At 28.4% G+C, this 16,231-nt stretch overlaps 1 protein-coding gene across 2 annotated transcripts; it reads right to left on the bottom strand.

Moving 5' to 3' along the window:
• Positions 1 to 2,397: 2,397 nt before the first annotated feature.
• On the bottom strand, positions 2,398 to 7,323 carry LOC107008614 (B3 domain-containing protein At5g42700-like). Of its 2 annotated transcripts, XM_015207723.2 has the most exons (9): positions 7,309 to 7,323; positions 7,045 to 7,220; positions 6,886 to 6,960; positions 5,079 to 5,110; positions 4,804 to 4,981; positions 4,487 to 4,693; positions 3,255 to 3,345; positions 2,954 to 3,142; positions 2,398 to 2,878 (listed from the first exon to the last, which is right to left on the bottom strand). In XM_015207723.2, the coding sequence occupies exons 2-9, from the start codon at positions 7,192 to 7,194 to the stop codon at positions 2,781 to 2,783; spliced, it is 1,020 nt and encodes a 339-aa protein (XP_015063209.1). In that variant the 5' UTR covers positions 7,195 to 7,220; positions 7,309 to 7,323; the 3' UTR covers positions 2,398 to 2,780. The 2 variants fall into 2 exon arrangements, with proteins under 2 accessions (XP_015063209.1, XP_027774846.1); XM_027919045.1 differs by lacking the exon at positions 7,309 to 7,323 and having other exon boundaries at positions 2,398 to 2,784; positions 7,045 to 7,254.
• Between the last annotated feature and the right edge of the window lie 8,908 nt (positions 7,324 to 16,231).

The following is a 16,231-nucleotide window of genomic DNA, read 5'->3' as shown; positions in this document are numbered from 1 at the left end:
CAAATCACAAAACCTAATTTCTTATCAAATAACTAAAAGATTATCTTTTATAAAAAAGATACATTTTCATTCTAAGAGTGAAGAAGAAAGAAAATTTTGTCAGCGGTTATTCATTTCTACATCAATGACAATTTATAACTTAAAATTAGTTCTTTCACATTTTGTAATATCATTTTTGATAAATTTAATGGGTTTATATTTGAATTTGAGTAGTATTATTTGTTCCAAAATTGTGATAAAAAATATCGGCTAACTTTTTTTATACTAGAAATCATTTATCTTCTTTCTTCTTCATATTTGTTTCATTATTTTTATGAGATTTGCAACAAATCATACAAAAAAAAAAGGCTTTCTCTCAAATCTGAATAGTATGATTTCTTCATAGTTGATTTTCAATTATCTTCAGATTTGTAGAAATAATTTTTTTTATAGATATAAAAAAGAGAAACAAATAATGTTGGAGCTAAAATGGAGAAAATTTTACAAACTAAATTTTGAAGAAGATGACTAGTGCACCCCCTTTCTCTTTTTTTTCTACTTTTTCATTTTAGAATAGAGAAAGAGTCGAAACTAACGGCACTCTCTCTAGAAGATTTGTTGTAAATGAAAGAAGAAAAATGTTATTAAGTTAATTATAGTGTCAAGTGTCAATAAAAGAAGAAAAACAGTAATAAAAATAATTAAAATATGTTATTTTGAACCTTTTCAAGAAAGTGCAAAATATATCTTTTGTCATATTAGCATTTTATATTTAATAGGTAAATGTTTTGAACAATTTAGGTGTTCAATACGTACAAGTCCGAGTTAAGGTGTCTAAATGAATTATAAGGACAACTTTAAGAGGTTATCGATGACTTAAGCCAAGAGTCTTTATTACATACTTACATATAGTAGGGCATAATACATAAATATTACCTTTAACTTGGCTTAATGATCATATTTATATATTCTGCTCATGTAATAAAGTGTGAGGTGACATGTTTGGTGACAACATCACTATATATTTATTTTCTTAGAATTTCAAACTTTTTCCTTGAAAAATAATATATAGTTTTGCTTATTAATTATCGATATTCATTTCATTTCCTTATACGTCTATATTCAGTCTATTAATTATACTTTTTCCATCTTTCATTTCATTTCTTTATATGTCTATCTTCAATCTATTAATTATACTTTTTCCACTTTTTAAGAAAAATCTTCTCTATTTTTCTCTTTTTTTTTTCTAATTAAAAATAGTTATTTATACAAACTATAATATGTTTATAATATTAAGCTTCGGCCAAAAAAAAAACTTGTAAAAAATACATAGCTTTCCTACATTTCCTTAAATGCCTCTCTTCAATTTATTAATTATATTTTTTCCTTTTTTTATTTTTTCCATGTATGTTTTTTCTTATTTTCTGATTAAAAGATTAAAAAATTAAGAGCAACTTCACATATAGCAAACATAAAAATCATATTTGTATGTTATATCTATAGTTTGCATAATTGTGCTTCATAACAAATTTTATATTTACTATGGAGCTTTTGATTTGTATAATTAGATAGATACGTCCAATTTTATACAAATTGTCTAATTTTGTATAAATTCATTTATACATTGTAATTTGTATAATAAAATTTATATTTATATAATTATAAGTGTGTAGGGTGAATTGGTGATATGTTTCATTGGATAGTATGAGTATTAATCCTTTTTTCGTCAAACAAGTAAATGCAACACACAGATTCAAAAAAAAAAAAAAAACTTTTCTCTCACAAAAAAAAAAAAAGTGGACTAAAAAAGATCATAAATTTCACCACAAATTCACGAAATATTTCTAAAGAGATCAAATATTCATTAAATTTATGGAATATCTTTAGATCCAATCTAAATCATCTTAATTTGAGAAATACGCACAAACAACCCTCAAGTTATGAAGATCAAGTTCAAATCATCATATTTTGAGAAGTACGCAACTAACGACCCTCGAATTATGAAAATCAAATTCAAATTTATCTAAGTTTGAAAAATACGTCACAACAATTCTCGAATTATATATAATCTTATGAGAAAAGAATATCAACGGAGAAACATAATTATACCATATTGATTTATCAATAAAATATAAAAATGGACTATAATGATAAAATTTGAGTTCACTTTTTCCTGAGACCAAAAAGAGATACCATAAAATTAGTTTCAGTGGTGTTAGACACATAATAAAAGATTTTATTACTCTAACTAGATCAACATATCCAATATATTCTTAATAATAGAGTTTGAGGAATGCAGACCTTAACTATCTCATGGAGATAGAGAGAGAGTTCTCGAAAATTCCTCTAACTCAAATACATATTACGTAGCGAGAGATACAAAGTAAAACACGAATTTCGAACAAATTTGAATTTTGTAAATTTCAAAATGAATAAAAGAAATTCATTGATTAGTACAGTTGTGCAGATATGCAAACTACATTTCCTGTGTGCGTCTATGTACAAATATGAAAAGTGCACATATCATACGCTATCATCTCAAAGTTACATCTTTCAAACCTATAGGATAAGGTATTAAGTACTATAATTTTTAGAAGCACAAAAGCATTACACATCCAAAAAAGATCTTCACTTCTGCTTCATTCCAGCCCTTTGTCATATATATATATATATATATTCATCAAAAACTTTTGTTCTCTTTACTTCTGAGGTAACTATAAGTTGTTTGTTGTAATTCTTCACAGCTTCTCATATGATAGAACTTGTTAGTTCAAATGAACGGTCAGAGTCCTCCGCCATCTCTACCTACAATCTATGCTCTTGTGAGGATTATCATGTAAAAATGATGTTTCGGAGCAGCATATTTCATTAGATTGCAAGCGGTTGGTCACATCCGAACCTGCAATCGACTCTTGCATATCATAGTGGTTTCTGAATACATTAATAATGTAGTGGAATAAAGAGCGTTCCATACCTTCTAGAACTTCGGAATCCAAATCTTCACTGTTATTTTCAGATCGATGCTCCGAAGGTGAAACATTTAAATCAACAGTACAATGGCTGTCATTCTGAACATGCTCTTTTGGTTTAGATAAATCAACGAAAAAAGGCTCTGCCAAATGCTTTGCTTTCTTTCGCTTCCTATTATCTTTCCGTACAAGATCTTCTCATTCAAAACAAGAAGCAAAGAAAGAAGAAGAGAGATCAACAACCAAATCTGGATATCCTCTACCTTTAAAGCAATAAAGGTGGACAAGCGGAAAGGACGAAATTACCAAGTTCCGTTGATGTGTTCAGAGTTTCCCAATACATGAGGCAAAGAGCTGCATCTACTACTTCTTGACCATTTACTCTGACTATATAGACCTAGAAACATCATTCTTAATAATCAGAATATACATAAATGAAACCTATTTCTTAAGGTTATTGTGGTTAAGCATACATGCGGACAGATCGTAAGAGTTTAAAAGAGCCCCGCTTAATCATACTACCACAGATTCCAAAAAAATTAGACTTCCTATTGCTTTCCCGCTTCAATTTACCTTCTATCATTTCCACTGAAATATATCCACGAGTTCTTTAAAAAACTGTCGAAGATCAAGTCAAGTTTAACTCGCAAGATAATCAATCAGTAGCCAGTAAAATTATCATATTCTACAACCTTAATTTTGCAAGAAGAAGAACTTATGCAGAGTTTTACCCCCTAACCTGTCAGCCTTGGCTGCAATTTTGACTTCTTTTGGCCAAAATTAATCCATAGTAAAAAATGGATTTCAATATTTATTTTGCCAATAGCCAATAACAAGTAGGGCATGTCGTCAAATTAGACCCTTAAATTAAATCTAGCTAGATTTTGGAAGATCTATCATTGGGACATCGGATTTAGTGGTACACATCATATTGAAGCGGGGTGGATGACATGAAGTTTCACATCTGGTGTCTTGTGTTATAAAAGAATGCGTCACTAAGACATAAAGATCAGTTTTATAAAGAGGTTGTTAGATCAGTTATATTGTATGAGGCGGAGCGTAGATCAGTTAAGAACTCGCACGTCTAGAAGATGAAAATAGCAAAAGTGAGGATGTTGAGATTGATGTGTGGGGATACAAGGAGAGATATGATTAGGAACGATGAAATTCAAGACAAGGTGAGAGCGACTTCTGTGGTGAACAAGATCAGGGAGTGAGACTGAGATGATTCGAGCATGTGAAGACTTATATTGGTTATAAAAAATACTTATCTTTTAACCAATATAAAGTACTTAGTAAGTTAATGTTATTTAAACTCAACATGAAATTTAAAAAAATTATTCTACTTTTTTTCAATTTTTGAACAATTATTATAGATGCCTCTTTACCAAAAAAAATTATATACAAACATTAAAAAAGAAATTACAAGCAAGTCTAAGAGGTCATCTTTATTAGATGAAACAAAATATCTCCATTCCTCCAATAACAAAGAATAGTGTAGGCTTAACTATGTAGATATCAAGATTTTAAAAGGTTACCTTCATTTTGCAAGGTTCAATCAAGCGAAAAATCAAAAGATCTCCTTTAAGTAGTCTGTGAGAGATGGAAAATCCTCTCCAACCAGCACTTAAACCATTCCTTTCTAGAAGATAGCTTGTCTTGTACTCATTGCCCCATTCATCAACCAAAATGACTGTGGTATCAGAACTAGGTAAATGCATGTTGCAGAATGACTTTGGAAGATGCTACCGTTGCAAAAAGGAATGAAGTTAGATAAAGAAGAAAAATTGTTTAGATTCTATTGCTACAAAGTTTTGCTGCAAAGAGGTTATGTGATTTCAGAGTTCAGACTTACCAACCAAAATCCATGAGCAACATTTGAAGGGAGCATACACTTTGCAAAGCTGGGGAATTCATCTGGTAGGCTTGATAAAACCTTTTCTGCTCGCTCCATAACAGAATATTTAGCTTCAACGTCATCATAAAGGTCATTAATCCTTGTCCTCTTTGACCCCTTCCGTTTGATGCTATGACTATAACAGATTCAGAAATTTGGTTATGAGTAACCGTCAAGAAAGAGAGAAAAGTGGAGATTTGGGGGTAGGAGAGGAAGTCAAATAAAATGCCAACCTCTCAGCCTTTCTCGGATGATTAGATTTCACCTGTAAGACAATGCAAAAATTTCTGTTACAATTCATAGTCAATCAATAATAGAAGGAATCACACCATTTCATCAAACACTCTATGTGACACTCTTTTTTTAAGCCAATAGCTTCAAACCTTGCATCCTAAGTTCCTAACAGACGTCCAAATCATAAGATAAAAAATGAAATTTGACCAGGCATGTAAGAATTTACTGCTTTACAAGGTAGACCAAGTGCACGTAACATGCAGAAGACTACTTTAAGGAAAAGTTAAGGAAAACATAACACAAGGTGCTAGTACAATAAAAATAACAGTTCAGTAATCTGTGGATAGTTTTCATCTACTTTGTATTTGTAGCATTTTTGGTGACATGGCATCAACTGATCTACTAAGTACCACAGAGGTTATAAATTCTCGTATGAAGCTAGATTTTTGCACTCTTGTATGTATCTTCGCCTAATCTTGTGTGCCGCTGTTCTAACTATCAAACTTGTCGGTATATGAGCGAATATAATCCAATCAACATTAGAAAAGTGAATCATAAAGAAAGTCAAGAAATGGAAGTAGCAATGATCAGTGAGGAGATCAATATGAAGTATAACCACCACAATAATCATACTTGAGGAACAAATAAAACACATCTTTCCAGACTACCATTTTAAATCACCATCAACATGCCATTGTAAGTCTCGTCAACATCAATTAGTTGTCTATCATAGACAAGAAGAATGAATACGACTAAGCACCACTGTAGGCGACACCAACCCAGAGCAACTATCCAACAAACTATAACTAAGTATATCACCTGTTACTTATTTGCCAAGATGGGACACAGACACCGAGGAGCATTTGGGGAAATAGAGGCACACATACACTTAACCAAGGAAATACTAAGAGTACACCAAGGAGAAACAGGAGAAAAAGGGATATGGGCAGAGACACACATACATACACAAAAGAAAGAAGACACGAGTTAATGACCCTGCACAGACTCGTAAGCACTCTACACTCTACAAAGGATACACACCCACCGTGAGCCTTATCCTTGCCTTTCATTTATTCCCTCGACCCCGGTAATTTTTTATAAAACATCATTGAGTTAAGGTTAGAGTTACACGCTACCACTATTCCTCGAGGGAGCCTCTTCATTCTTCTCTTTCCATCTTCGGTACAAGTAGGATTAAAGAGGAGAACAACTCATGGAATCAGCGGCAAATGGAGGGAAACCTGCACCAATGTACACATCTAGAGTGTGCAATCGCCTACCCTATCTCCTTACCGTCCAGACCCATTTCGAAAACCACTATGTACAGTTGGTGGGTAGGAATTCATCTCATTCGTTAACAAAATAGCAGAGAAAGCAAAGCGGATAACCCCACCATCACCAAGCAGGAAATTATATCTATCATCCAAGAGCAGAGGTAGAACCCAAATAGGACTTCGGCTGAATCCATTAGCTTTAGCTCAAAACAATTTATTTGGGGCTTTAAAAAAATCATTAAACATGTATGTACAATTTTATCTATCCCTTGAAGTCATCGTCGTTATAAAATTCAGAACGCATAAAGTTGAAATCCTGACTCCGCCTCGACTATCATCCACATCCCTAACCAATTAATGGATTTCAAGCCAAGCATTCATGAACAATTAGGGGCAAACCTAATCAGATCGGAAGTCAAGCAGAAACCGAAAACGCACAAAAATATCTGTATAGCAAATAGAATAACGCATCAGGTTCACTGGATCCTAGAACAAAACAAAAAAAAATCAATGAAAAACTGAATGTTCTCACTTGCTTGGCCTTAGATTTAACACTTCTAGGCTTTTTAGGAATCATCTTTTTCCTATCCAACTGCACCGTCTTAATCTGAAAGCAAAAAAAAAAAATCAAAAAAACTCCCAAAAAACAAACAAAAAAAAACACAAAGGAATTAAGGCAGAGAAATAAAACCATGGATAAAGGATCAGTTTGAGTTGAAGTAGAAGCAGAAGAATGTGAAGTGGATTTTAGTGTATGAGGTTCTACTTGTTGTTGTTGCTGCTGCCGTTTTCTACAACTTTTGGTCCTACGTTTTACAGGAATGAAATTCCTCTCTTCCATGGCTGTCGATTTAAGTTCTTTGCTACCTGAAATACGTAGAAATGTATTTATATATAAAATTTTTTGAAACAGTGTGAAAAGAGAAGACAAAAGAAGAAGGAAAGAAGAAAATACAGCCAACCAAGACAAAGACAGCGAAATGCGGGCCAGTCAGAGGATGCTGCTACTCCTAGTTATAAAACTTGTAATTAAGTACAAGTGTTCTTAATAAAATAAAATGTAGTTAGAAAAAAAAACAATTACTTAAGACTCCGTGGAATTATAAAATATTATATTTTATAAAAATATTAAATTATTAATAAATTAATACTTATTAATTTAAAGAGTATTTTGAGATTCAATAAAAGTTATTTTGATTATATCATAATTATTGTATCGTATTAGTTTTGGATCATATATATTGAAAAAATTAATATATATGGAGTATAATAAATATATTAAAATCATTGTATTTTATTAAGTTATGTATTGTATTTACTGAATTAACATAAAAAAATTAATTCATTATACATAAAATATAATGTATGGTGAAGTTCGAAAAGACAATATCAAACTTTTGGATGCAATAAAAAAGTTAGAGATTAGCTTTAACTAGATTTAAATTTTAAAAAAAAAACATAGGGGCGTTCGTGGTTCGATTTCAATTGTTATTGGTTAAAATCAAAATCAAACCAATCTAATCGGTTTTTTAAATTTCTAAAACCAAACCAAACCAAGTGAAAAAAATAGCCATCGGTTTGGTTATTGACGGTTTGGTTTAGTTTTTCTGGTTATTTCGGTTTGAAAGTAATAATTTTTTTAGGACATACATATCTTGATTTAAAAAAAAAAATCTAGTACATGAACAATCTATAAAAAAAGTTATTGTTGGTTCAATTAAACAATACTAGAGTTATCATTATACAAATAAAGTTATTAAATTTAAGTTACTTAAAATTTAACAAAATATTTATATTTATTTATTAATAATAATAAATAATTATAAAATTTATATATTCAATTTATCGATTCGATTTGGTTATTTTACAGTTGTTTTTTAGTAAAACCAAACTCAAACCAAATAGCATTGGTTTTCAAATTTTAAAAAGCAAACCTAACCAAATATCGATTTTTTTAATCGATTTGGTTCGAATTACGGTTCGGCTTAGTTTTTTAATCATAACCATGGACAGCCGTAAGTCAAAACACAATAGAATCATATTTCACTAAATTGTCTTAGATATATATGTACTTTTACAAAATTATTAATTTATAATATAAATGAGACCATATATTTATAGAAGGGTCTTCTAAAAATATATTATCTTATTATCATGATTTTTTCCATTGGCCCAAGTCGGGACTGGAGAAAAATATTATTTTAAAGAGATTATTAATTTATCGAGAATTAATTTAGTGAGATTTTAGTGTATTTGAATTGAATTTGGACAAAAAAAATATTTCAAATTTTCTTTTAAGTGAATATATATATATATATATATATATAAATATAATAATAATAATTGAAAAAAACCTAGCACGTATTTCCAAATTTTCAAATTTTAATGACAAAAATGTAGTGGATTTCTTTTAAAGCTAATTGTAAGTAAATTTTGTAATAAAAAAGTAATTTAGTAAAATTGGTGAATTTACCGTTTATTCTATCATTATCATGAGTTTTTACTTAGACATCTCAAATAAGTTTGGTACTTTTTAAACACTTGTAGTAGGACTTTTCTGTCATTTTTAACACGTTTTATTTATTTAACATAGTATGTGTGCTTCACAAACTTTGAGAGCGTGAGGAATCTTTTTTATAAATTTTTTTCTCCTTCTCATTTATGAATTGTACACTATAATGATACTGTTATGAATTTCAAAAATTACAATCGTATTTTGAATTTTGAATTTGTTTATGTTTAGAATTCATGACTCTATCATTGTTTTCACCATCTCTTTTCCTTTTGTTTGTTTTAGTTTTTTTTTTTTAATTTTATTTTCTTTTTGAAATAGTCTGTCAACTATAAATATGAATTAGTACTTTTTTTTTCTCTCTTTTATTCTTTAGTATTCCTTTTCTCTACTTCTCTTAAGTCTCTTTGGAATAACAAAGCATTGCTAGAAACAGATGGTACATTATTTGGTAATGATTTTAAATATATATATTTGAAAATGAAGTTGGCTTTGGACATAAAATAAAGTTTTAAACTCTTTTGAGTAAAAATTGACTTGTTTTCTGAACTTATTTCAAAATTTCAAATTTGATTGACCAATTTATAGCTAAATGTGATCGATTTTTTAGTTAATTGCAAGTAAATCTCTTAATTAAAAATGATAATATGTTAATCTGTCAATTCATAGGAATTTATAGCGTTTCTTCTTTGATGAACTTGGACCTTTCATGGGTCGTGGATAAAAGGAATTTATGCCTCAAGATTGTAATATCATGTTTGAGATCGAAAACATTGAACATATCTGACTAATAATCAACAGATAATAAATTTAATCAAATCAATTAATATTTTATTATTTTAGTAGTATTTAGCACAGATAAAAATCATAATCGAATATCGATCAAATCGAATCACCGATAAATATCCTAGAAATACTTATCTATTTTTTTCTTTTATTTAACAGCAAAAATACTTTTAAAAAATTGATCACACATATAATCTACTTATTAATGTTAATAAAGATAATTAGTCAAATATAAATTATTATTCTTCTACATACTTTTTAAAAAAGATGCTATTTGATATTAAAAAATTGAAAAAAAATAACTTTTAACCGTTGAAATATACAAAATATATATTGCTTCTGAATCCACGGCTTTCGTCAAACAAGACGCCTCTTGAGTCCAAAATTTAATTTCCCACTTGAGGTATTTATTTACTTCTACTTCTCTTACAAAACTTTCCCATTTATTCCCTTTTTATTTATCGCTTGTTTAGTTAAATTCTTCATATTTTCTCAGTAATTTTATATTAGAAGTTATTTAAAGAGTAGTTATGTTTAATTAATTAATTAAAAAAATTACCTTTATTAATATTAGTGCAGTATTTGTATTTACTCAAAGTTTTAAAGATATTTTTGCGGGAAAAACTATTTTTAACGGTCAATTTTTATTAGTACTATTTAAAAATATTTATATTTTTAAAAATGCTTGACCAAATATCTCAAATCTTTACTTTAAGTACTTTTAACTCTTTCTTTTTATTTTAAATTAAATAAAAATTCTAACTTCAGTTCTTGCTTTCTTAAGATGTTTTCAAAATTCTCGATTCCTTATAACATGTTACTATTACTATTTGCACAGACTGCACAATTTTATTTTATTTTTCCCTATTAATTTTATAAAACCTCTCATTTTCATACATTAGATTAATGTATCAGGGCATCAAATTAATATATCTCGTGCATCAAATTAATGTATCTCGCGCATCAGATTAATGTATCATCGCTTATATTATTGTGTCAATTTGAGAAATTTCTGTAATTATAAACTTATAAGGGACAAGTGATAATTTTACCTTAAAAATATGTAATTTTTGTCGTTTGCCTTATAAATTATGGCCATTCATTCAGTGTTTTTCATGATTCTCATTTGTTGAGTTGGCTCAACGGATTGAACCCAAACAATCTATCAAACAATTGAGTCAAAACAGAATAAATATTACTCGGTCCAAATAATTTAGCAACACATTGTATTTCACATATTTTTTCAGGATATATAAAATATATAGTTTTCTTGACATATGTAATATCTTTTACAATTTATATAATTAGCCAAGGTGAAAAGTTAAATGTTATCATTTGACCAACATAAGTTGTGGTGAATTGGTGGGAGTGTTTCACCCTAATCAGACGTTTCGAGTTCGAGCCCTGAGTATGGAGAAAATCTTGTTAGGAGCGTCATCCTCGAATGGGTCCTGCAATGTGCGATTCGAATTTAGTCGAAGCTCCAATGTGAAAATCAAAAGAAAAAGGTGTTACCATTTGAAATTACCATCATGTAGTCAGAGGCGGAGTTAGAATTAAGAGTTTGGAATTTCTAAATTTTCTTTGAAACCATCCACCAATTTTGTTAGAAATTCACAAATTAATATACATATATTTAATTAATTTTCTAGTACAAATACAGAATATATAAAAAGTCTACTGGGTTCTTTCGAACCCATGAACACCTAGACGCAACAATATTTGCTTACATTCAATCACAGGTATAATGATAATTTTCAATAATGAATGTATTAATGATTTCAACTCATCCACTTTAAAATAAGTAGAGAAGCTAGGTTTGGTTAATCGTATTTTATCCAAATAAACTTAAAACATATTTGATCTTTGATTCAATAATTAATTTAAAATATTTTGATCGTATAATCTTCACCTACTTTGCCAATAATATAAACTTCTATTTTTCTTTCAAAGATTTGGAGAGATTCATATTTGATGGGCGAGCTCAAATAATTTATCATGTTTATAATGTGACATATTGGCAAGTGAGTGACAAACTTGAGCAGACATTTGATCATAGGATTTGAGACAACATTGGATTTAAAACTAAAATTTATTTATGAAATATGAATAGAATTATAATTTCAAATGATGATTTGAAATTTGAAATTCTCCGAGAAATAAAAAAAAGGATAAATTATATAAATCTCATTAGTGTAGATCCTAATTACTAAGATTTTTGATACTTTTTAAATATTACTTCCTTCATCATATTTCATGTTTAGGATACATGATTCTGAATTTGTAAAATATATGTATTTGCCAACATTTTAAAATGAAATAAATATTTTATTTTTTAAATTATTTCATTTTAAAAATTAATTGATTGTAACTGATTTACAAGAGTAATTGAGGATTTTAAAAATATATAATCGATTACTTCTTATAATTTAAATTAACTAAATCGAATGTAAGGTGGAACCAAGGAGTGTATCTATATTTAATTAATTTTATTTATTATTCTTTTATTTACAGTCTAATATTATTTCATGTATCTTCTATATCTATAATTTGATGCGACAAGTATCAATTTCATACCTTATATTCAAAAACATGTATCTAAGATAAACATGAAAATAGGCATGTAATATAACACGCACGCGCGCGCACACATACATACTCATTAAAATACATGATAAAAGACAAACACATATGACAACACTCAGATTCATGACAGAACAATAGCGTGTGATTCCGACGAGAGATTCGACACGAAGTTTCTTGATTGAATACATAACTATCATTATCATGTGATACTCATTGTATTTGCGTACGAGAGGAGTCTCCCCTTGTGAGAAAAAATGATGAGTACGTGGGGGATTGATTTAAGAGTGAGAAAATCAAAGGCTAAGAGTTTGACGTGTAGGTTGACAAGCTGTTAAACATCCATTTTAGTGGAGTTTTCTTCTCACGGATATCGATCGAGGGATGAGAAAGAAGAAGAGTTAGAATTTTACCATAACTCATATTTCTTGAGATAAAGATATTTGTTATTAATTAAAATGTAAATTTTGAAGTTTAAATGTAAAGATAATTATTTAATCTTAATTTTAGGAGAGGTGGGTATTTGATTGTATCTTTTATAATATATAGTATAAAATATTAAAAGTGATAATATGTGTAATTATTTGAAAGTAGAGATAAAACTAGTATATATGATAGTGATTTATGTCTAATAAAGTAATTTATCCATTAAAAAGAAGGCTTCTAGGAATCCAATTTGTGATATTTTTTTAAAAATGTAAAACTTGACCCAGAAGAATACATTTTGCACAAAAAATTCATCATTTTAAATTTAGAAGGAAAAAAAATCAAGCTTGCTGTAAAGAAATTGTATGTACGATGTAGGAGGATATATTAAAGAATAATTATTTATTTCGATTAGCGAATACAATAACATAAGTAATGTAATCCTACAAGTAGCTAGGTTCCAAAAAAGGTAACGTGTACATAGTCTTGCCTCTACCTTATGAAAGTTGATTTATTCAATAAGTTAATCTTTATATAAAAAAAAATGTATGTATTTTGAAAGTTTGTAATAACATGTGATCACAAGTATTTTTTTAATAAAAAAATAGAGATATGCAAACAATTATTAATGTAGTGTCTTAGAATATTATATTACCTTATTTGGAAATCATAATTTGCTTAATTGATATGATTGTTTAAGAGATAATTTTAATTTTTTCCCCATAAAATGTGCATTCTCTCATGGTTTAAAATCATATCTAAATAAGCATGATATTTTTATTTCACATTCGCCATTAATCCTAACCATCTTCCACATTTTCTTAATAAAATTTTTAGAAGTTTGTTAATCTCTTGGTGTGAATCACTGTCGTAAAGACATAATTAAGATTTTGCAGTGTTCTCCCTAAGGCGAGACGCTTACAAATGGTTTGATGTAACTCCAACAACAAACTTGATGTGTTATTATAAGTGAAGTTTAAAGATATGACATATCTCGAAATAAATAATTTTTTTTTGCTTTTGCTTAAAAATACCTCCTAAATACGTATAAAAGAAAAACTCAAACTTCTTATACATTGGATAAAGAATAAAACATTTAAGTTTTAAAAGTTTGTTTTTATACGTGAACAACGATCAAGAAGAAAAAGAATTTGAGTCGAGAAATAAAAAAAATATTAAAGTCAAAACACATGTGATATGTAACAAAATAGAAATACTATTATCTTGTAGGTCAACTAGTCACCATTCATCTTCCTACTACATATAAAAGCTACTCAGTTTTACTGGAAAAAAGATAAGATAGAATATATAATCTCACAAAAAATAGTAAAGACCATTTTAAGGAAGAGTTATATTCCTGCTACGAGCTAATTTTACAATAATACTATTAATGAGGGTCATTTTTTTTAATAAATAAATCTTTAAAATGTAGAAAGTTAGAATGTACTGTTTATAATCATACCATTTAAGCATATGCTTAAACAATAAAATATACTGTTTATAATCATACCATTACGTGCTTCAAGAATAAAATCCATAAGAACAATAGCAACATCAGTTTGTGACAAACAGTTTTCTCGTAAAATGTATTACCTAAAACAATAAAAATTATAATATAAATTTTTATCTTGTGTATGTAGGAATAAATAAATGATGGTCAACTTTACATTGTTGTTGAGCTGTAATATCAGTTAAATTTCATCAAGTTTTTTTATTTTTTTAAAAAAATATTTATAAAATCAAATTGTAAAATTCCACAATAGCTTCAGACTTTATTTTGACCCAAAATATGAACGTAAGACTCTGGTTGTTTTCAAATATATAAACCATACTAATAAAAGGAGAAAATGGTCAAGAACGCTCCTATTTTGTATTTGGATTTTTAATTACACATTTTAACTTTAATAACCAGTTTGGTAGGCGGTATTAGGTAAAATAATACATAGATTAAAATTTAATCCAATTAATACATTGTTTGGTTACTTCATTTAATTTAATCAATGGATTGTTTATGTGGTATTATCTTATCCCTTGGAAATGGAGGGATAACTAATCCAAGGTTTGTTAAACCTTGGATAAGATCCCTAAATGACTAAACTAACCCTTTATTTTTTTTTTAAATTTCTTTTGTAGTTTAATTTCCTTTTTATTTATATTAGAGTGGTTATAAATGTTCTTTTTTAATTCTCCAAATTCGTTTGATGTAATTTAATGATTTTACTAATATTTTTTTCTCCATTTTTTCTTGATTTTTTTTATATTCATGATAATTTGTCAATTACCCACTTGAACTATTTGTTTTAAAATAAAAACAAAAATAAGCTTACCGTATCAACAATTTAAGTAGTCTTAAATCTATGCTAAGTTTAAGATATATACTTGACCCACAAAAAATTAGAAATACATTGTGCCATCACTGATCTTCTTAGTGGTACATCATACCTTAAAATTAATAACAATTATATATATATATGATTTAACTAATTAAATAGAATAAATTCTTTAAAAAAATTATCCGGTCCGGTGGTTATCTACCTTGACCAATATTGTTTCAATAGAGGGAATGATGATGCATCTCAATCAATCAATATGAATATAATACATAACCACTTCAATTATCTCAACTATACGGGTGAAATAAATAAAACACAATCACACAAGGAATTCAAGTCAATAATATATCAGCTAATGCCCATATGCTTTGGCATTCTCAAATTTCAGTCCACAATCTATAATAGTACTTTTCCTTTTTATAACACCGGTACTCGTACCAATGCCCGTCACACCATTGATACGAGACCACCATCTTTACCCATTACCCCTTGTCTATTTTCATTTTTTTTTAATCTTTAATTAGGAAAACGTCCTTCAACAAGTCTAAAAAGTCTTAACATACCTTAGATGCCGAGCTTGTGCCACGAATCTTTTAAGATTTTTCTTTTCCTTTTCACAAGGTTTCGGAACGTTCCCAATCTACCAATTTTGCAATATTCGTAAGTAAGCAATTTTTGTAGACATTCAAATTATTATATGTCTATCATAGACGCTAACACTCACTCATTTTTTTCAACAAACTCCAAATCTTGATATATAATGGCATGCCAAATTTTTCATACTTGCTAAATTTCAAGCCAAGAACTTAACTCTAACCTCTTCAAATGGACTAAAATTCAATGTTAGATCATATAAAATAACACCTAATAATTAATTACCAATTAAAAAAATATATTATCATTGTATACATTATTATTTTTTTTTTTTTTGCAGAAACCCATTTGTAAACAAGTGCCAATTATATGAAATAAACACTAATAATAACACAGGGGTATAATAGGAAAGAATTTTTTTGTATAATTATAAATTAAACACAAAATTAAGTGGAAAGTAGTGAACCAAACACTTGACAAAAAATAATCCCTGCACTATTAATCCCTGCATTACTAATCCCTGCATTACTAATCCATGCATTACTAATCTCTGCACTATCAATGTTTGTACTAAACGACCCCTAAGAGATTTCTATCACCCACCTAAGCTATTAAAAACGGTAATAATTACACACTTAAAAAAT

This window comes from Solanum pennellii, chromosome 1, assembly GCF_001406875.1.
Source record: "Solanum pennellii chromosome 1, SPENNV200".
Classification (NCBI taxonomy): domain Eukaryota; kingdom Viridiplantae; phylum Streptophyta; class Magnoliopsida; order Solanales; family Solanaceae; genus Solanum; species Solanum pennellii.
The sequence above is the reverse complement of the archived record's forward strand: the minus strand, read 5'-3'. Positions and strand labels throughout refer to the sequence as shown.